The 22,429-nt window shown below is 41.1% G+C and overlaps 2 protein-coding genes and 1 non-coding gene across 16 annotated transcripts in view; 1 reads left to right on the top strand and 2 right to left on the bottom strand.

Moving 5' to 3' along the window:
* Positions 1 to 16,821, top strand: part of DENND6A (DENN domain containing 6A) — an 85,181-nt gene extending 68,360 nt beyond the window's left edge. For 9 of the 14 annotated variants that reach the window (XM_015446102.4, XM_045386011.3, XM_074032555.1 and 6 more), the window contains one exon: positions 254 to 1,019. In XM_015446102.4, coding sequence (XP_015301588.2) covers positions 254 to 385 — 132 coding nt within the window. In that variant the 3' untranslated portion in view covers positions 386 to 1,019. Of the gene's footprint in view, positions 1 to 253; positions 3,155 to 14,898 lie in introns of those variants that run through there. The other 5 variants (XM_074032554.1, XM_074032556.1, XM_015446100.4 and 2 more) reach the window with 2 other exon arrangements.
* The window catches only part of PDE12 (phosphodiesterase 12), a 90,327-nt gene that overhangs the window by 27,954 nt on the left and 39,944 nt on the right, over positions 1 to 22,429 (bottom strand). The window lies entirely within an intron of this gene.
* On the bottom strand, positions 9,027 to 9,152 carry LOC123572079 (U6atac minor spliceosomal RNA). The gene has a single exon (XR_006696419.1). It is a non-coding gene; the product is annotated as a U6atac minor spliceosomal RNA (small nuclear RNA).

Raw genomic sequence — 22,429 nt, 5'->3', positions numbered from 1 at the left:
ATCTAATAAGCTCTATCAAAACATTGTTGCTTATATTTCTAGGTATTATTATGAATTTACATAGAAGCCTTTTACTGAGCTCAATAACGTATTGTTTAAATGGAATGCTCCTTGCTTTTTTAGTTTCTGTAAATTTTGGTCTAAGACTGAAAGTATCCAATTGTTAGACTTTTAAAATGGTTTATTTAGAGAATGTAATGTATTAATACAGATTCTGAGGATAATTTAAATGCTATGAAATGTCCTTATATAGTTGCAGGCTGATCGAGAGCACTTACCTGTGAAACCTGACACTATGGAAAAGTTACGGACACACATAGATGCCATTATCTTAGCATTGCCAGAGGACCTGCAAGGCATACTGCTCAAAACGGGCATGACATGATATTTGCCAAGATTTTCCAGCCAAAAAGGATTATGCATCAGGAAGCATACTGACATTTCAACCAGACGCACAAAGGAGATCTCTCAGCAGAGTGGAGAATTGCCATGAATGCTAGTTAACAGGGTAGAAAGACTGTATTGTATAAACAGAACTTTTTAGTGCATTATTTTTAAAGTGGATATCTGTGGTGGTTCCACTTTAATACTGAAACACCGAAAGGCATTTCTATATTTTTAATCATGTTCTAAAGTGCTCTTATGAGAGACTTGTGGGCCATCAGTATTAGTGATTTCATACTGCAGTGCTGGCATTGCAGATATTTTTTTAAATTGGTGCTGCTTTGCCCAATCATGTTAAAACTCAGGGGGATATAAAAATAACATTCACACTGGCTATCTTCTTAAGAACAGAAAGACTGAACTGTCCTATGGTTAGAAGGAATTGATGCTTATGTAGTGCCTTCTGTTGTCCTACATGTTTCACAGTTCAGCTGCTAGTCTTGAAGCTTTTCCTTAGCTTCATTATGATATGTAATTTTATAAGGTATTCTGTTGAGTGATCATTGTTTAAAAAAAATGTTTCTTGCTACCCATTGTGTTTATTAATATACATGATGGATTTTTTTCAGTTGTCATATAGATTTTCATTATTTTCTCTTCCATTTTCAAAATTTAATCTTACCAGTTTCTCCAAAGACAAGGAGGCATCTAGTATTAATTATGGAAGAGTTTATTTTCTCTTACCCTTTATTAATTTAAACATTAGGCCAGGTGCAGTGGCTCACACCTGTAATCCTAGCACTTTCGGAGGCCAAGGCGGACAGGTCACCTTAGGTCAGGAGTTCGAGACCAGCCTGGCCAACGTGGTGAAACCCCATCTCTACTAAAAATACAAAAATTAGCCAGGCATGGTGGCACACACCTGTAATACCAGCTACTTGGGAGGTTGAGATGCGAGAATCACTTGAACCTGGGAGGTGGAGGCTGCAGTGAGCTGAGATTACACCACTGGACTCCAGCTTGGGTGATGTAGTGAGACTTTGTCTCAACAAAAATAAAAAATTAAATAATAAATACTAATTTAAATATTATTAAATGTTTAAGCTAATGAACTTGGATGCTTTTCAAAGACATTTTAATTATAAATCTCATAATCAGCTATTTTTTTAAACTGAACTATTCTTATTTCAAAGGCATTCATGAGTTTTTTATGTGATACTTATTTGAGTGATGATAAGATTGATGTCAGGCATTATTTGTTTGGTAGTGTTTTATTTTTCCCAACATTAATGTTTCTCAGAACGCTTTTCCTCCTGTTGTTTGACATGGAAACTTTTGCATGAGTCACTGTTATGGTTAGCTTTTGTTGTTGTTGTTTTTGTTTCTGTTTTGTTTAAACAATACTGCCTTGCCAAAAATAGAAGAATGTGATTTGGTAGAGTAAGGTTGTTTGGTTTGTGTTTGAATAAGAGTATCCTGCAGAAGCCACTTTTTTTTTTTTTTTTTTTTTTTTTTTTTTGAGACGGAGTTTCACTCGTTGCCCAGGCCAGAGTGCAATGGTGTGATCTTGGCTCACTGCATCCTACACCTGCCGGGTTCAAGCGATTCTCCTGCCTCAGCCTCCCAAGTAGCTGGGATTACAGGCATGCGCCACCACGCCTGGCTGATTTTGTATTTTTAGTAGAGACGGGGTTTCTGCTTGTTGGTCAGGCTGGTCTCAAACTCCCAACCTCAAGTGATCCGCCTGCCTTGGCCTCCTAAAGTGTTGGGATTACAGGCGTGAGCCATGACGCCCGGCCAGAAGCCACTAATTATAATAGGCACACATGACACAGCATGTGGTTAATAGCTGTGTCTTGAATTATCCTCTAAATAACCAAATTTAGTTTTATGTATTTGTAAAGGATATGGCTTCAGAAGCTATCTTTTGTTCTCTTGCTATAACTTTTAAGGGTATTCCTGACCCAAGAAAGATTCCTTGCATTTGTAACTGTGGTCTGATACCCAAATGTGCCCTGTTCTTATGGATACAGTCTCTTGAAGCATACCTCAAAGTCATAGAGAGAATATGGCATTCAAGAAATCATTTGCCTTGGATCATATGAGTTATTTTGTGAAACAACAGCTGACTTTTCAGAAAAGGGGCAACTACTTTTATATGCTAAAAGTATTTCATAACTTTCTGGGAAACCTTATTTAGGTATAAATGGTTATCTTATTATTTTTCAAAAAGGTATATTTTAATAATTGTACAATTTATATACAGTTTGTGACCAGAATTTGCAAGTTGTTGGTGTCATATCAAGGATCTTTTAAATTATACCACTACAGGATGTATCATTTCAAGTTTATTTTGCACAGCTAAACAGTAGCAAAAGATGCCAATTAGCATGATAATGGTGTCTTCATTTTTACTGTATTTAACTGAAACCTAACACATGTTGAAAACCGTATCATACCTAGTTTATCTCTTAATTTCAAACTATGTACTTGTAAAAATGATGTAAATTTGCATTGGGAACCTGAGAAAGACTGACTGATAATTTTTGGTTTGTGATTTTCAGATTTGTCTTTTTTTTTTTTTAAAGAAGACTTTGTTACTGTGTAAACCCTGACGTTAAATGTTTTATCTCTACCAGCATCAGGAGGAATCACTGCTTTAAGGGTATTATGTAATGCCTAGTGCCTTCTATTTACAGTGAAAAAGAGGTTTTTATGAAGGCATTTATGGTCATTACCAAAAACTAAATTAAAGGCCTTGGATTTTAAAGCACTTGGATATTTTGTGTTATTTCTGAGTGGGGTTGGACTACTTGGAGAAAATGCATGGTTAATGAAACCTGAGCATTATGAGATTCCTTTTGTTTCCTGCCAGATTGTTTGTTTTTTTAAGGACTTCAAATGAAAACCCTGTGTACTTCACTATCAACAGGTGAACAGTTCTGTTTAGACAGATCAGTTAAGTGGCTGCATATCTTTCCTAGCAGTGCATTGATTTTATGAAATATTCTGGTAAAAATATTGGCCGTATGTATTGGCTCATACCTATAATATCAGCACTTCAGGAGGCTGAGGCAGGAGGGTCGTTTAAGCTCAGGAGTTCAAGATCCGCCTAGGCAACAAAGTGAGACCCCGTCTCTACAAAAAAATAAAAAAATTAGCAGAGCATGGTGGCACACGCCTGCAGTCCCAGCTACTCAGGTGGCTCAGGCAGGTGAGGGGGGGATGGCCTAAGTCTAGGAGGTAGAGGTTGTGGTGAGCCATAATCACACCATTGCACTCCAGCCTGGGTGACAGAGCAAGACCTCTCTCAAAAAAATATTTTAGTTGCTAGATTCTCCTTCATTTGCTACTTTTTTTAAAACCCAAATCTCCAATTATTTTTACTACTTCCTCTTATTTTTTAAAAGTAGCAACTACATTATATTATTCTTTTTTTTTTTTTTCTTGAGACAGAGTTTCACACTGTCACCCAGGCTGGAGTGCAGTGGTATGATCTCTGCTCACTGCAACCTCCACCTCCCAGGTTGAAGCCATCCTCCTGCCTCGGCCTCTCAAGTAGCTGGGATTACAGGTATGTGCCACCACACCTGGCTAATTTTTGTATTTTTAGTAGAGACAGGGTTTCACCATGTTGGCCAGGCTGGTCTTGAACTTCTGACCTCAAGTGATCTGTCTTGGCCTGCCAAAATCCTGGGATTACATGCATGAGCGACTGCACCTGAGACCCCATCTCTAAAAAAAGTTTTTTAAAAGTAGTCAGACATGGTGGTACATGCCTGTGGTCAAAGCTACTCGGGAGGCTAAGGTGGGAGGATAGTGTGTGCCCAGGAGTTGGAGGCTGCAGTGAGCTGTTATCATGCCATTTCACTCAGCCTGAACAGCAGAGTGAGACCCTGTCTATAAAAGAAAAAATATTTTAAAAAAATTTTAAAAGATTTTGTTGTTCAATAATCATGCCTCATTCCATTTTACTAGCTTTACCACTAGACTTGCAATCTTCTGTTTATTTTTGCCTCCCCATTCTTGTCATCATTATGCTATTTTTGTCTTAACCATTAGAAAGCCGGACTTCATAGATCCTACATGTTTTTGCCTGTCCCTCACATTTTTCCATGTCAGCCAGTCTGAATACATTATGGTATAAATTGCTTCTACATTGACTGAAATACTTTTGGAAAATAGTAACTTTATATTCCAGAGTTATACTTCTTATTAAGTGAATGATTTTTTTTTTGAGAGTGAGTCTTGTTCTGTCACCCAGGCTGGAGTGCAATGGCGCCATCTCGGCTCACTGCAACCCCCACCTCCCAGGTTCAAGCTATTCTCCTGCCTGAGCCTCCCGAGTAGCTGGGATTACAGGCGTGCATCACCACACCCAGCTAATTTTTGTACTTTTAGTCGAGACAGGGTTTCACCATGTTGGTCAGGTTGATCTCAAACTCCTGACCTCAGGTGATCCACCCGCCTCAGCCTCCCAAAGTGCTGGGATTACAGGTGTGAGCCACTGCGCCCAGCCTTAAGTGAATGAATTTTTATCCTTCAGTAGGAAACTTGAAATGATTGCATTCATTTAATGAAATGGGTAAATATTTTTATAATCAGAGGCTCTGGTGGTAGAACTCAACAAATCAGTTTTTTTGTTTGTTTATTTGTTGTTGTTTTGTAGAGATGAGTTCTCGCTATGTTGCCCAGGCTGGTCTGAAACTCCTTGGGCTCAAGCAATCCTCCTGCCTCCACCTCCCAAAGTACTGGGATTACAGGCGTTAGCCACCTTACGCAGCCACAAATCATACTTTTTAAAAACAGCTTTATTGAGGTACAATAGACATACAATAAGCTGAACATATTTAAATTGTATAATTTGATAAGTTTTCACATTTGAATACACCCATAAAACCGTCATCACAGCCAAGATAGTGAACATTTTCATCACCCCCAAAATTTCCTTATGCCCATTTGCACTCTTTTCTGTCTCCCCCAAACAACCATTATAGATGTTTTCTGTTGCTATAGTTTGTATTTTCTAGAGTTTTATGTAAGTGGAATCATACAGTATATATACTCTTTCTGTTTTTTGGTGGGGAGGAGGTCTGACTTCTTTCACTCAGCGTGATGATTTTGAGATTCATTCATGTTGTTGCCTGTATCAGCAAGTCATTTCTTTTTATTGGTAAGTAGTATTGTGTTATAGGCGTATAACACATTTTTTACCCACTTACCTGTTGATAGACATTTGGATTGTTTCTAGTTTTTGGCTATTACAGATAAAGCTGCTGTGAACTCATGTACTAGTCCTTGGATGGACATATATTTCCTTTTTTCTTATGTAAATACCTAGGAGTGGTATGAGGGGGATGTCTTGGTCATATGGTAGGTGAATGTTTAACTTTTTTAAGAGATTGCCAAACTGTCCCAAAGTGGTTGTACTATTTTATTTCTAGGAGTATTGTATGAAAGTTCCACGTCTCAACTAACAATTGGTGTGGTCAGCCTTTTTAATGTCAGCCATTCTAATAGGTTTGTATTGGTACCTTATTGAGATGTTAATTTACATTTTGCTAATGACCTTTGATGCTGAGCATGTTTTCATGTGCTTATTAGCCTTCTCTGTATCTTCTTGGTAAAGTGCTCCAAGCTTTTGCTTATTGTGTAATTTCCTGTGGTTGTGCCTTGAGAGTTCTCTATAATGTTCTTTTTGTTTGTTTTTGGTTTGGTTTGGTTTGGTTTTTGAGATGGAGTCTCACTCTGTTGCCCAGGCTGGAATACAGTGGCACGATCTTGGCTCACTGCAACCTCCACCTCCAGGTTCAAGTGATTCCCCTGCCTCAGCCTCCTGAGTAGCTAGGATTACAGACACCCACCACCATGCCTGGCTAATTTTTGTATTTTTAGTAGAGATGGGGTTTCGCCATGTTGACCAGGCTGGTCTTGGACTCTTGACCTTAAGTGATCCACCCACCTTGGCCTCCCAAAGTGCTGGGATTACAGGTGTGAGCCACTGAGCCCAGCCAGAGTTCTCCATATGTTCTTGATACAAGTTCTTTTTCAGATACATGCTTTGCAAAGATCCCTCCACCCCTAGTTTATGACTTTTTTTTCATTTTTAAAAGTGTCTTTTGAAAAGCAGTTTTTAATTTTGATTTAGTTCAACTTACGAATTTGTTCTTTTAAGTGTTGTGTTCTTACCCAAGGTCACAAAGACCTATGTTTTTTTCTATTATTTTTATTTTTATTTTTTTTGAGATGGACTCTTGCTCTGTCATCCAGGCTGGAGTGCAGCGGTGCAATCTCAGCTCACTGCAACCTCTGCCTCCCGGGTTCAAGCAATTCTCCTGCCTCAGCCTCCCCAGTAGCTGGGATTACAGGCGTGCACCACCGCACCTGGCTAATTTTTGTATTTTTAGAAGAGATGGGGTTTTACCATACTGGTCAGGCTGGTCTCCAACTCCTGACCTCACGTGATCCGCCTGCCTCAGCCCCTCAAAGTGCTGGGATTACAGGTGTTAGCCAACATGCTCAGCCTCTGCTAGCAGTTTTACAGTTCTAGGTTTTGCATTTAGGTTTATAAACCATTTGGAATTAGTTTTAGTGTGTATGTGAAGTATGAATTTAAGGGTTTTTTTTTGTTTTGTTTTTTGCATATGAATATTAATTGTCCCAGCACCATTTGTTGAAAGGTGATTATTATTGCCAAAAATCAGTTGCATTGGCTTTGTTGTACCTTTGTCAAAATTCAGTTGTCCATATATATATGTGTGGGTTTATTTTTATTTTTATGCTTCCTATTCTGTGCCACTATTCTGTATATGTCTGTCTTTATGCCAATACCACATTGCTTGATTACTGTAGCTTTATTGTTGAAACTGGTGGTGTTAGCCCTCCAGTTTGTGTCCTTTTTAAAGGCTGTTTTGCTTACTTAATTACTTTACAATTCCATACGAATTCTAGAATCAGCTTATGAATTTCTACACAAATTCCTGCTGGGATTTTGATTGGGATTGCACTGAATTTATGGATCAATTTGAGGGAGAATTGAATAATTTCAAGTCTTCTGAATCATGAACAAAGTATATGTATGTTTGTTTTCCATTTATGTATATTTTAATTTCAGCAATATTTTGTAATTATCAACACAAGTCTATCATATCTTCTGTCAGATTTATCTCTAAGCCTATCATATTTTTGATGTTGCAAATGATATTTTTAAAAAATTTAAATTTACAATTTTTCAAAAATTTGTTCAAAATACTAGTACTGTACATATATGTATATTGATCTTGTATCCTATAATCTTGCTATACTCATTTATTCTAGTAGCCTTTTTTGAAGATTCCATCAGATTTTTTACATAGAAGACTATGCCATCTGTGAATAAAGACTGTTTTACTTCTTTCCAATCTGGGTGACCTTTATTTATTTTTCTTTGATTACACTGGCTAGAATCCCCAATGCAATGTTGAATAGCATTGGTAAGAGCAGACATACTCTTTTTTTTTTTTTTTTTTTGAGACGGAGTCTTGCTTTGTCGCCCAAACTGGAGTGCAGTGGCCGGATCTCAGCTCACTGCAAGCTCCACCTCCCAGGTTTATGCCATTCTCCTGCCTCAGCCTCCCGAGTAGCTAGGACTACAGGCGCCCGCCACGTCGCCCGACTAGTTTTTTGTATTTTTTAGTAGAGACGGGGTTTCACCGTGTTAGCCAGGATGGTCTCGATCTCCTGACCTCGTGATCCGCCCGTCTCAGCCTCCCAAAGTGCTGGGATTACAGGCTTGAGCCACTGCGCCCGGCCGACATACTCATTTTTAAACATTTTTCTTTTTTAAAACTTTTTTTTTTTTTTTTTGAGAGGGGTTTCTGCTATGTTGCTGTCAAACTCCTGGGCTCAAATGATCCTCCTGCCTCAGCCTCCTGAGTAGTTGGGATTACAGACATGTACCACTTTGTCCAGCTCTTTCTGATCTTAAAAGAAAAGCATTCAATTTTTCTTTTCTTTTCTTTTCTTTTTTTTTTTTTGAGATGGAGTCCTGCTCTGTCACCCAGGCTGGAGTGCAGTGGCACGATCTCGGCTCACTGCAGCCTCCATCTCCCAGGTTCAAAGTGATTCTCCTGTCTTAGCCTCCCGAGTAGCTGGGACTACAGGTGCCCGCCACTGTGCCCAGCTAATTTTTGTATTTTTAGTTGACACGGGGTTTTACCATCTTGGCCAGGCTGGTCTCAAACTCCTGATCTGGTGATTCACCCGCCTCAGCCTCCCAAAGTGCTGGAATTACAGGCGTGAGCCACTGCGCCTGGCCTCAATTTTTCATCACTAATTATGATACTAGCTGTAGGTTTTTTATAGATGTTCTTTTTTTTTTTTTTTTGAGACAGAGTCTTGCTCTGTTGCCCAGGCTGGGGTCCCGTGGCATGATCTTGGCTCACTGCAATCTCCGCCTCCCAGGTTCAAGCAATTCTCCTGCCTCAGCCTCCTGAGTAGCTGGGACTACAGGCCCACCACCATGCCCAGCTAATTTTTGTGTTTTAGTAGAGATGGGGTTCCACCATGTTTGCTAGGATGGTCTCCAACATATGACCTCATGATCCACCTGCCTTGGCTTCCAAAGTGCTGGGATTACAGGTGTGAGCCACTGCACCCACCAAAAATAACGATGGCTAGACGCCATGAAGTAGGTGGCAATGCCTTAACCGTATACATGTTGTCAGGCCTGAGGCCCTCTTCCATCCTTGCCAAGGGAAGTGCTAACCTTCTCTCCTTTCATACAACACGTAGATGTTCTTTATCAAGTTGATGAAGTCCCCTTCTGTTTCTAGTTTGCCTGAGAGGTGTTTTATTTATTTATGTATTTTTTGAGGCAGAGTCTCGCTCTGTTGCCCAGGCTGGAGTGCAGTGGCGCGATCTTAGCTCACTGCAACCTCCGCCTACCGGGTTCGCACCATTCTCCTGCCTCAGCCTCCTGAGGTGCTGAGACTACAGGCACCTGCCACCACACTGGGCTAATTTTTTGTATTTTTAGTAGAGACAGGGTTTCACCGTGTTAGCCAGGATGGCCTCGATCTCCTGACACCGTGATCCACCCGCTTTGGCCTCCCAAAGTGCTGGGATTACAGGCATGAGCCACTGTGCCCGGCCTGCCTGAGAGTTTTTATCAATAATGGGCTACATATAAACTATTTAACAAATGTATTTGTTAAATCTATTTAACAAGTGTGTATATTAATATACATTTAACAAATATATTTGCCAAACACATTTGTTGGCTGGGTGGAGTGGCTTACACCTGTAATCCCAGCACTTTGAGATGCTGAGGCAAGCAGATCACTTGAGCCCAGGAGTTTGAGACTAGCCTGGGCAACATGGTGAAACCCTCCCCAGTGTTTATTGTTCTCATCTTTGTGTCTGTGTGTACCCAGTGTTTAGTTCCCACTTACAGGTGAGAACCTGTAGCATTTGGTTTTCTGTTTCTGCATTAATTTGCTTAGGATAATAGCCTCCAGCTGCAACCACCTTGTTGCAAAGGACTCAATTTTGTTCTTTTTTTATGGGTATATAGTATTCCTTGGTGTATATGTACCACACTTATTTATTTATTTATTTATTTATTTTTGAGGCAGAGTCTCACTCTGTTGCCCAGGCTAGAGTGTGGTGGCACGATTTCGGCTTACTGCAGCCTTGACCTCCCAGGCTCAAGGGGTCCCCCCACCTCAGCCTTCCTGGTAGCTGGGACCACAGGTGTGTGCCCCTACACTTGGCTAATTTTTTAAAAATAATTTTTGTAGAGATGAGGTTTCACAGTGTTGCCCAGGCTGGTCTCAAACTCCTGGGCTCAAGTGATCCTCCCACCTTGGCCTCCCATAGTGCTAGAATTACAGGTGTGAGCCACCAAGCCTGGCCCTATCCACTCTTGATGGGCACCTGGGTAGATTCCATGTCTTTGCTATTGTGAATAGTGCTGCAATAAAGACATGAGTGCAGGTGTTTTTTTTGGTAGAATGATTTATTTTCCTTTGGGTATATACCCTGTAATGGGATTGCTAGGTCAAATGATAGTTCTATTTTTACTTTGAGAAATCTCCAAACTGCTTTCCACAGGGACTGAACTAATCTGCATTCCTATCAATGGCATATAAGCATTCCCTTTTTCTCCACAACCTTGCCAACATCTGTTATTTTTTGACTTTTTAATAACAGCCATTCTGACTGGTGTGAGATGGTATCTCATTGTGGTTTTGATTCACATCTCTAGAATTTTTTATTAGACAGGGTCTTGCTTTGTCACTCAGGCTGGAGTGCAGTGGTTTGATCATAGCTCACTGCATCCTTGACCTCCTGGGCTTAAGCAACCCTCTAGCCTCAGCCTCCAAGTAACTGGGACTACAGGCTTGTGTCACTACACCTGGCTAATTTTTAAATTTTTTGTAGAGACGAGGTTTCACTGTGTTACCCAGGCTGGTCTCAAACTCCTGAGCTCAAATGATCTTCCTGCTTCAGCCTCCCAAAGTGCAAGGATCACAGACACGAGTCACTGTGCCTGGCCTAGAATTTTTTTTATGATCTTTGCTAAAATTTTTTTGAATTTTTGCATCTATGTTCATGAGACATACTGGTTTGTCATTTTTTTGGTAATGTCTTTGTCTGCTTTCGGTATCAGGCTTCATAGAATGAGTTGGAAGTTTGTGTCAAATTGGTATTATATCTTCCTTAAAGGTCTGGTAGGATCTACCAGTTAAGCTATTTGGACCTAGAATTTTCTGTGGGATGGTATTTAACTACATTTTTAGTTTTTAAAATAGATACAAGGCTATTAAGGTAGTCTGTTTCTTCTCCTCTTCCTCCTCTTCCTCCTTTATTCTTTCTCCTTCTCTTTCTTCTTCTTTCTTCTTCTTTCTCCTCCTCCTACTCTTCTCTTCCTTCTCTTCCTCCTCCTCTTCTCCTCCTCCTCCTCTTCCCCCCCTCCTCCTTCTTCTTTTCTTCTTCTTCTTCCTTCTTTTTTCTTTGAGACAAGGTCTCACTTTGTAGCCTAAGCTACTACAGTGGTGCACTCATGTCTCACCACAGCCTCTCTCTGCTGGGCTCAAGTGATCCTGCCACATCAGCCTCCTGAGTAGCTGGGAGTACAGCCGTACACCACCACACCTGGCTAATTTTTTGTATTTTTCTGTAGAGATGAGGTTTTGCCATGTTGCCCAGGCTGCTTTCTAACTACTGGGCTTAAGCGATCCTCATGCCTTGGCCTCTCAAAGTGCAAGGATTACAGGCATGAGCAGCACACCTGGCCTGTCTGTTTCTTCAAGTGAGCTTTGGTAGTTTGTCTTTCGAGAAATTTGTCCATTTCATCTAAGTTGTCAAATTTATGGACATGAAATTACTCCCTCATTATCCTTTTAATATCTGGAGACCCTGTGGTGATGTAACCTCTCATTCCTGATATTAGAGGCTTATCAGTTTTACTGATCTCAATCATGTTTTGGTTGTATTTATTGATTTTCTGTTTTTTTTTTTTTTCTTGAGACAGAGTCTCGCTCCATCATCCAGACTGGAGTGCAGTAGCATGATCTTGGCTCACTGCAACCTCCGTCTCCCGGGTTCAAGCGATTCTCCTGCCTCAGCCTCCTGGGTTGCTGGGATTACAGGAGCACGCCACCTCGCCCAGCTTTTATGTTTTTAGTAGAGATGAGGTTTCACCATGCTGGCCAGGCTAGTCTCAAACTCCTGACCTCAAATGATCCGCCCGCCTCAGTCTCCCAAGGTGCTGGCTCACGCCTGGCCTATATTTTTCTTTCAATTTCATAGACTTCTGCTTTTGTCTTTTGTTTACTTTGGTTTTAATTTTGTCTCTCTTTTTTTAGTTACTCAAGGCAGAAGTTGAAGTTGTTGACGTGAGACCATTCTTCTTTTCTAAGCTTTTAGTGCTATAAACTTCCCCCTATGTACTGCTTTAGTGTCATCACACAAATTCTAATATGTTCTATATTTTTTTTCGTTTAGTTCAGAGTCCTTATAATTTTTTTTCCATGTGTACATATTGTTCAGCTCCTACTTATAAGTGAGATCATTAGTATTAACTTTCTGTTTGAGTTATTTCATTTAAGATAATGACTTCCAGTTCTTTTTCCTAGCACTTTGGGAGGCCGAGGTGGGTGAACTGCCTGAGCTCAGGAGTTCGAGACCAGCCTGGACAACACAGTGAAACCTCGTCTCTACTAAAATACAAAAAATTAGCGAGGTGCAGGGGTGGATACCTGTAGTACCAGGATTACAGGTGGAGCCACTGCCCGGCCATAAAAAAAAAAAAAACTTTTTTTTTTTTTTTTTGAGACACAGTTTCACTCTGTCACCCAGGCTAGAGTGCAATGGCACAATCTCGGCTTACTGCAAACTCTGTCGCCTGGGTTCAAGCGATTCTCCTGCCTCAGCCTCCCAAGTAGCTGGCATTACAAGCGCCTGCCACTGCGCCTGGATAATTTTTGTATTTTTCGTAGAGACCACCTTGGTCAGGCTGGTCTTGAACTCCTGACCTTTGTGTTTTTAGAAAAAAGGATTACACCCGCCTCGGCCTCCCTCTACTATAAAATACAAAAATAATTAGCTGGGCGTGGTGGCAGGCACCTGTAGTCGCAGCTACTCGGGAGGCTGAGGCAGGAGAATGGCGTGAACCCGGGAGGCGGAGGTTGCAGTGAGCCGAGATCACGCCACTGCACTCCAGCCTGGGCGACAGAGCGAGACTCCGTTTCAAAAAAAAAAAAAAAAGAAAAAGATTACAAGTATGAGCCACTGTGTCCAGCAGGTGTTTTTTTTTTTTATATAATGACTTCTTGATCCATGGGTTATTTAGAAGGGTGTTATTTGCAGATTTCCCCTTCAAAATTTTTTTTCTAAAAACACAAACTAAAGCAGCAGATTTTCCAAAAATCTTTTGTTATTGACTTCTAATTTAATTTCAGTGTGGTCTGTGAACATACTTGGTATGACTTGAATCCTTTTCAATTTAAGATTTGTTTTATGGCCCAGAATATAGTTTATCTTGGTAAATGTTCTGGGTACACACTTGAGAACAATGTGTATTTTGCTGTTGTTGGGTGGAGTGTTTTATAAATGTCAGTTAGGTCAAGTTGGCTGATAGTATTGTTCATGTCAGATTTTCTGCCCATTTGTTGTCATATATAAGAGAGGGCTATTGAAATCTCTTGATTATAATAATTGTAATTGTGGATTCATGTATTCCTTGTTCTAAAATCTACTTTATCTGATATTAGTAGAATTATCCTAGCTTTCTTTTGACTAGTGTTAGCATGGTACATCTTTTCCATACTTACACTCTTAACCAATTTGTGTCTTTATATTTCTTTTATCCTTTTTTTTTTTTTTTTTTTGAGACGGAGTCTCATTCTGTCACCCAGGCTGGAGTGCAGTGGCATGATCTTGGCTCACTGCAAACTGAGTTCACGCCTCCCGGGTTCACGCCATTCTCCTGCCTAAGCCTCCCGAGTAGCTGGGACTACAGGCGCCTGCCACCATGCCCGGCTAATTTTTTTGTATTTTTAGTAGAGATGGGGTTTCACTGTGTTAGCCAGGATGGTCTCGATCTCCTGACCTCGTGATCCACCCGCCGCGGCTCCCAAAGTGCTGGGATTACAGGCGTGAGTCACAGGTGTGCCGTCTATGTCTTTATATTTTAGAAATTTTTTAGTCCGGGTGTGGTGGCTTACGCTTGTAATCCCAGCACTTTGGGAGGCTGAGGTGGATAGATAACAAGGTCAGGAATTTGAGACCAACCTGACCAAGATGGTGAAACCCTGTCCCTACGAAAAATACAAAAATTAGCCAGGCGCAGTGGCGGGCACTTGTAATCCCAGCTACTTGGGAGCCAAGAGGCAGGAGAATCGCTTGAACCTGGGTGGCAGAGGTTGCAGTAAGCCGAGATCGTGCCACTGCACTCTAGCCTGGGTGACAGAGTAAGACTGTGTCTCAAAAAAAAAAAAAAAAAGTTTTTTTTATGGCCGGGCAGTGGCTCATGCCTGTAATCCTAGCACTTTGGGAGGCCGAGGCAGGCAAATGGCCTGAGCTCAGCAGTTTGAGACCAGCCTGGGCAACACGGTGAAACCCCATCTCTACTAAAATGCAAAAAATTAGCTGGTTGTGGTGGTGGGCGCCTGTAATCCCAGCTACTTGGGAGGCTGAGACAGGAGAATCACTTGAACCCGGGAGGCGGAGGTTGCAGTGAGCTGAGATCACACCACTGTACTCCAGCCTGGGTGACAGAGCGAGACTCTGTCTCCAAAAAAATAAAAAAAGAAGTTTTTTTTGTATGTAGCATATAGTTCATTCTTGCTTTTTTATTCAGACGTTTGCCTTTTTAATTGGTATGTTTATATCATTTCATTATAGAGTTAGGTTTGAGTCTATTATCTTGCTATTTGTTTTCTATTTGTCTTATCTGCTCTTTGTTCTCTTTTTCCTTTTTTTCCTGGGTTCTTTCAAATTAATAGATTTTTTTTTTTTTTTTTTTTTGAGGTGGACTCTCGCTCTGTCACCAGGCTGAAGTACAGTGTCAAGATATCAGTATTTTTAGAAGACACGGGGTTTCACCATGTTGGCCAGGATGGTCTCAATCTCCTGGCTTTGTGATCCACCTGCCTCGGCCTCCTGAAGTGTTGGGACTAAGACGTGAGCCACTGTAATAGAATATTGCTAATGGTTTCACTTTCTCTCTTTTGAGTGATTATTAGGTATAATTCTTTTATTATTTTAGTGGTTACTTTAAGGTATATTGTATACATGTTTAACTTAACTAGTCTACCTTCAATGATATTATACCACTTCCTGTATAGAATAGGAATCTTACAATAATGTTTCCATTTTTTTATTCCAGTCCTTACATTATTGTTGATAAATTTTACTTTTGTGTGTTAAAACTCTCACAGTATGTTATTTTTGTTTAAACAGTTATCTTTTTTTTTAAAAAGTTTTAAATTGAAAAGTTAACATATATACTATTATACTTAATCTTTTCCTGTGCTATTTCCTTGGGTAGATTCATATGGTATCATTTTTCTTTTGCCTGAAACACTGCCTTTAACATTTCTGGTAGTATAGGTATACTGTCAAGGAATTCTTTCAACTTTTGCGTGTCTGAAAGCATCTTTATTTTTCCTTCTTTTTATAAGATATTTTTGCTGGATATATATTTCTAGGGTGACTTTTTTTACTTTCACTATTTTAAGGTGTTACTCCACTGTCTTCTTGCCTGCAGTGTTTCCAGTGAGAAATATGATGTCACCCTTATCTTTGTTCCTATATGGTTACTAAGTCTCTTTTTCTCTGACTGCTTTTAAGATTTCCTCTTTATCACTGGTTTTGACTTATTTGATGGCAATATACTTTGATATAATTTTCTTCATGTTTCTTGTGCTTGGGGTTAGTAAAGCATCTGTACCTGTGGTTTAACCAAATTTGGGAAAATGTGGATCATTGGTCATTATTTCTTAACATATTTTTTTCTGTCCCTCTTCCCTTCTTTTAGGGACTTCAGTTACCCATGTATTAGGCTACTTGAGGCTATTTCACAGCTCACTGATGCTCTTCATTTTTCCTTTTTGAGACTTTTCTATTTCATTTTGAATAGCTCCTATTTCTATGAGTTTATTAATCTTTTCTTCTGTGTAGTTTAATCTACTATTAATTCCATCTAGTGTATTTTTCATCTCAGACATTGTAGTTATTTCTAGATGCTCAAGTCTTTTAAAAAATATCTTACATGTCTTTACTTATTTAAAGTAACATCTCTGTCAGTTCTATGTTGGTTTCAATTGATCGATTATTCTCATCATGATGGTCATGTATTCCTTCCTCTTTGCATGCCCAGTAATTTTGGATTAGATGCCAGATTTTTACCTTGTTGGATATTGTGTATTTTTGTTTTACTTTAAATCCTTGTGAGCTTTGTTCTAGGATGTAGTTAAATGACTGGGAAATAATTTGATCTTTTCAGGTTTTTAATAATTTGTTAGGTAGATCCAGAGTAGTGCTCAATCTAGAATTATTTTTCATCAGTGAGGCAAGACCTTTTTGAGTACTCCACCCACTGTCCCACAGGTTATGGGATTTTTTCAATCTGGCTGATAGGACCAGGCATTGTTTCCAGCCAACCCTGGGCACTGTTTCCTCTAACCTTACCTGTCGATTTTCCCCGTGGTTTTGGGTAGTTTGCTCAGATTCATGTGCTAATAAGTACTCTGCTGAATATTCTAAGGAAACTTCTGCAGATTTCTCTCTTTCTGTGCTGCTCTCTCCTCTCTGGAATTCTGTCCTAAGGTTTGGTTTCCCTAGACTCTCAGCTCAAAGAGTCCACCAGGCTAACTCTGTTCCCCGTTTCTGTGCTGCAACTTAGACACATTCCCAAGGCAATAAACTGGGGCAATCTCCCGGCTCCCTGCATTTGTGTTCTCTCTTTTAGGGATTATTGTCCTTTGATACATGATGTCCAGTGTCTTCAAAAACCATTATTTCTTATTTGCTGCCTAGTTTGTTTCTGTTTATTTTAGGTGAGTGGGTAAATCTGGTTTTTGTTACTTCATCTTGGCTAGAAGTGACAGTCCCAGCAATTTATTTTGTTTTAAAAGATGGAGTCGGCCGGGCGCGGTGGCTCAAGCCTGTAATCCCAGCACTTTGGGAGGCCGAGGCGGGTGGATCACGAGGTCAGGAGATTGAGACCATCCTGGCTAATATGGTGAAACCCCGTCTCTACTAAAAATACAAAAAATTAGCCGGACGTGGTGGCGGGCGCCTGTAGTCCCAGCTACTCGGAGGCTGAGGCGGGAGAATGGCGTAAACCCGGGAGGCGGAGCTTGCAGTGAGCCGAGATCGCGCCACTGCACTCCAGCCTGGGTGACACAGCGAGACTCCGTCTCAAAAAAAAAAAAAAAGATGGAGTCTTGGCTGGCATGGTGGCTCACACCTTTAATCACAATACTTCGGGAGGCTCAGGTGGGAGGATTGCTTGAAGCCAGGGGGTCAAGACCAGCATAGGCAACAAAGCAAGACCCCATCTATAAAAAAAACTTTAAATATTAACCAGGCATGGGGGCACATGCCTATAGTCCAAGCTGCTCAGGAGAAGAGGATCACTTGAGCCTAAGAGCCTGAGGTTGCAGTGAGCCATGATCATACCACTGCATTCCAGCCTGGGTAATAGAGTGACACTCTGTCTCAAAAAAGAAAAAAAAAAAAAAAGGAAGAAAGAAATAAAAAGAAAGACATGACACATGAGGTCTTGCTTTGTTGTCCAGGCTAGACTCTAACTCCTAGGCTCCAATGAGCCTCCTAAGTAGTTGGGACTACAGGTGTGGGCCACCATGCCCAGTTTTTAGCATTCCAGTTTTAACAAACCCTCAGGCTTTGTTTGAGAATTCTGTTAAAATTTGAGAACCATATAGATACATGAATTTAACAGTAGGTGATTATTTCATTAACACTATCAGCCACCATTTATCATGAAGACAGTATTACATGAATCAGTAAATCTAATTTTTAGAGGAAAAAAATTTGTAGATTAATCTCTTTTCTATGTTTTGTAGCTTGGAAGATATTTAAGTAATTGTGATACATTAAAAAAAATTTCTGCCAGGCATAGTGGCTCATGCCTGTATCCCAGCACTTTGGGAGGCCAAGGCGGGTGGATCACGAGGTCGAGTTCAAGACCAGCCTGGCCAAGATGGTGAAACCCTGTCTCTACTAAAATTACAAAAATTAGCCAGGTGTGGGGGCAGATGCCTGTAATCTCAGCTACTTGGGAGACTGAGGCAGAGAACTGCTTGAACCCGGGAGGCGGAGGCTGCAGTGAGTTGAGGTCATGCCACTGCACTCTAGCATGGGTGACAGAGCAAGACTCTGTCTCAAAAAAAAAAAAAAAAAAAAATTCTGGGCTGGGTGCGGTGGCTCACGCCTGTAATCCCAGTACTTTGGGAGGCTGAGATCAGGAGTTTGAGACCAGCCTGACCAACATGGAGAAACCCCACCTCTACTAAAAATACAAAATTAGCCAGGTGTGGTGGTGCATGCCTGTAATCCCAGCTACTTGGGAGGCTGAGACAGGAGAATCACTTGAATCCAGGAGGTGGGGGTGGTGAGCTGAGATCGCACTATTGCACTCCAGCCTGGGCAACCAGAGCAAAACTCCATCTCAAAAAAAAAATATATATATATATATACACACATATATATATATATATACACTTCTGGCCATGGTGGCTGATGCTTGTAATCCCAACACTTTGGGAGGTGGACAGATCACTTGAGGCTAGGAGTTCAAGACCAGCCTGGCCAACATATGAAACCCTGTCTCTACTTAAAATACAAAAATTAGCCAGGCGTGGTGGCTCATGCCTGTAGTCCCAGCTACTCTGGAGGCTGAGGCACAAGAATCACTTGAACCTGGGAGGGAGAGGTTGCAGTGAGCCAAAATCATGCCACTGCACTCCAGCCTGGGCAACAGAATAAGACTCTGTCTTTAAAAAAATAAAATAAAAATAAAAAATAAACATGAAAATATTTGTACAGCCAGGAAGGATGGAGATTTGGGCAAGGGGAGGAAGATTTTGTGAAATAACCTTATTTCATTAATGTTGCAGCGGTACATGGCAAATAGTCTTGGATATTTAGCTTTAAGCTACCTAATTTCTTCAACTGTGAAACTTTTTTTTTTTTTGAGACGGAGTCTCGCTCTGTTGCCCAGGCTAGAGTGCAGTGACACGATCTCGGCTCACTGCAACCTCTGCCTCCCGGGTTCAAGTCATTCTCCTGCCCCAGCCTGCCGAGTAGTTGGGATTACAGGCGCCCACCACCACGCCTGGCTAATTTTTGTGTTTTTAGTAGAGACGGGGTTTCACTCTGTTGGCCAGGTTGGTCTCAAACTCCCGACCTCAGGTAATCTACCTGCCTCAGCCTCCCAAAGTGCTGGGATTACAGGCACAAGCCACTGCACTTGGCCTAACTGTGAAACTTTTATAAATGCTAAATGGTAGGCTGGACGTAGTGGCTCATGCCTGTAATCTCAGCCCTTTGGGAGGCTGAGGTGGGTGGATCACCTGAGGTCAGGAGTTGGAGATCAGCCTGGCCAACATGGTGAAACCCCATCTCTACTAAAAATACAAAAATTAGCCAGGCGTGCTGGCGCGCACCTGTAGTCCCAGCTGAGGCAGGAGTATCGCTTGAACCCGGGAGGTGGAGGTTGCAGTGAGCTGAGATCATGCCACTGCATTCCAGCCTGGGCGGCAGAGCGAGACTCTGTCTCAAAAAAAAAAAAAAAAAAAAAAGAGACAATAAAGGGCACTGAACGTAAGGGAAGGTTTTTAACTACATGGCTTGAGTTGTTGAGAGGTAATAGGTTGGGCCAAATGATCTAAACACTCAGAATTCACATACCACTCCCCTTCTGGAAGGGAAAGTGGGTGGACAAGACTCTCTGTAGAAGCACAGATATTCTTGTACTGTGCAGATAAATAACAATGTTTAGAGAATATGAACTTTAAACAAGAGCAGTGGTGGATTACAGTCAGATGAGATCAAAGTAGAGTTTACAAAGGTTAGGAGGAAATGGCAAAAATTATATTGTCGTGCAATGAATAAGGGGACTAACACAGAATTGAATCAGTCTTGCAGAGAACAAGGTGAGTGGCATGGATTAAACTGTTGAGAGGATTAAATGGGATAATGCACATTAAGTACAATGACTGGCGTATTGTAAGTGCTCAATAACCACTTATTGCTATTAAATAGTACCACTATTTATAGAATATATCTGCTCAAATGCTTTAAAAAATTCAAAGGAGGGCCATGCACAGTGGCTCACAGCTGTAATCCCAGCACTCTGGGAGGCTGAGGCGGGCAGATCACTGGAGGTCAGGTGTTCAAGACCAGCCTGGTTAACATAGTGAAACCCATCTCTACTAAAAAAAAAAAAAATTAGCCGGGTGTGGTGGTGAGCACCTGTAGTCCCAGCTACTTGGGCAGCTGAGGCAGGAGAATCACCTGAACCCAGGAGGCAGCGATTGCAGTGAGCTGAAGATAGCTCCACTGCACTCCAGCCTGGGCAACAGAGCGAGACTGTCTCAAAACAAAAAAACAAAAAAAAAAAGGAAAGAAAAAAGGAAGAGATATAAGAAAAAAGGAAGAGATATGGAAGATGGCATCTTCTATATTGCCAAGGCTGGTCTGGAACTTCTGGGCTCAAGTGATTCTCCCATCTTGGCCTCCCAATGTGCTGGGATTACAGGTGTGAGCCACCGTGCCTGACCTAGAAAAATAAAATAAAATAAAAACAAATCTGGGGTCCAGGCACGGTGGCTCACACCTCTACTATCAACACTTCGGGAGGTCAAGGTGAGTGGATCACCTGAGCTCAGGAGTTGGATACTAGCTTGGGCAACATGCTGGTCTCTACCAAACGCCGACTCTACCAAAAATACATAAAATAGCTGAGCATGGTGGGACATGTCTGTGGTACCAGCTACTTGGGAGGCTGAGGCGGGAGGAAAAAGGGAAGGGAGGGAGAAGGGAGGGAAGGGAAAAGGGAACGGAAGGGGGAAGGGAAGGGAAAAGGGAAGGGAAAGGGAGAGAATGATGAAGGAAATAAAAAAAGAGAAAGAAAGGAAAGAAAGAAAAAGAAATTTGGCCAGAAACAGTGGCTCAGGCCTCCAGTGGGAGGATCACTTGATCCCAGGAGGTTGAGGCTCCAGTAAGCCGAGATGATGCCACTGCACTTCAGCTTGGGTGACAAAGTGAGACCCTGTCTCGAATAAATAAATAAATAAATAAATAAATGTAAGAAGGTAGTATAGTATAGTGGTTAAGAGTGTTAATGGCTGGGTGCACTGGCTCACACCTGTAATCCCAACACTTTGGAGGCCGAGGTAGAAGGATCGCTTGGGCCCAGGAATTCCAGACCAGCCTGAATCCACTTATTTAAAAAAAAAAAAAAGTGTTAATACTAGAAGAAATGGATTCTTATACCTGTTCCACTGCTTTTAGCTGTGTGACCTTAGGCAGATTATTTAATCTCTCTGACCCTTATTATTTTATCTGTACAATAGAGATATTATAGTCTGCCATTAACATCCTGTTTTGTAATTTACATTAACCACTTGATGTGTAGCGTATTCTTACTGAAAAATCTGTTTTGACAACTTTTGTTTTGGTTCAGGTTTTGGAGGCTAGAGATGGAGAAAAGAATTCTTTAGATTTATTTTGCATAACTAAACAGAAAACATGGATTAAGATTTGGAATAAGTTACAGGGAGGAGGGCTCATACGATTTGTCTTTTGCGAAATTTAGTCAATTTAAGAAGACCCTAAGAATCAGTTGAAGACGGGGGCCTCCACCTCACTAAGTTAAAGAGAAAAGTCAAGCTGGGAACTGCTTAGGGCCAACCTGCCTCCCATCTATTGAAAGTCACCCCTCTGCTCACTGAGATAAACGCGTATCTGATTGCCTCCTTTGGAGAGGCTAATCAGAAACTCAAAGGAATGCAACCATTTGTCTCTTATCTACCTATGCCCTGGAAGCCCTCTCCCCAATTAGTCTTCCTGCCTTTGCTTTGAGTTGTCCCGTCTTTTCAGAACGAACCAATGTTCATCTTACATATGTTGATTGATGTCTCATGTCTCCCTAAAATGTATATAACTAAACCATGCTCTGATCACCTTGGGCACATGTCTACACAGGACCTCCTGAGGCTGTGTCACGGGCGCGTGTCCTCAACTTTGGCAAAATTAACTTTCTAAATTAGCTGGGACCTGTCTCAGATTTTGGGGGTTCACAAAAGGATACAAGAAGGTCTGTCATTTAGCAAGCTTCCAAAATGCAATTTTAGGTTATTCAACTGCTAAGCAACTCTTTACATGTATCTCCAGTGCAAAGGAGGGTACTTCTGAGTAAAGAAGTTTTCGTTTTTTTTTTTTTTCTTTTTTTGTTTTTGTTTTTTTTTGAGACGGAGCCTTGCTCTGTCGCCCAGGCTGGAGTGCAGTGGCGCGATCTCGGCTCACTGCA

This window comes from Macaca fascicularis, chromosome 2 (assembly GCF_037993035.2).
Source record: "Macaca fascicularis isolate 582-1 chromosome 2, T2T-MFA8v1.1".
In the NCBI taxonomy this organism is placed as follows: Eukaryota; Metazoa; Chordata; class Mammalia; order Primates; family Cercopithecidae; genus Macaca; species Macaca fascicularis.
The sequence above is the reverse complement of the archived record's forward strand: the minus strand, read 5'-3'. Positions and strand labels throughout refer to the sequence as shown.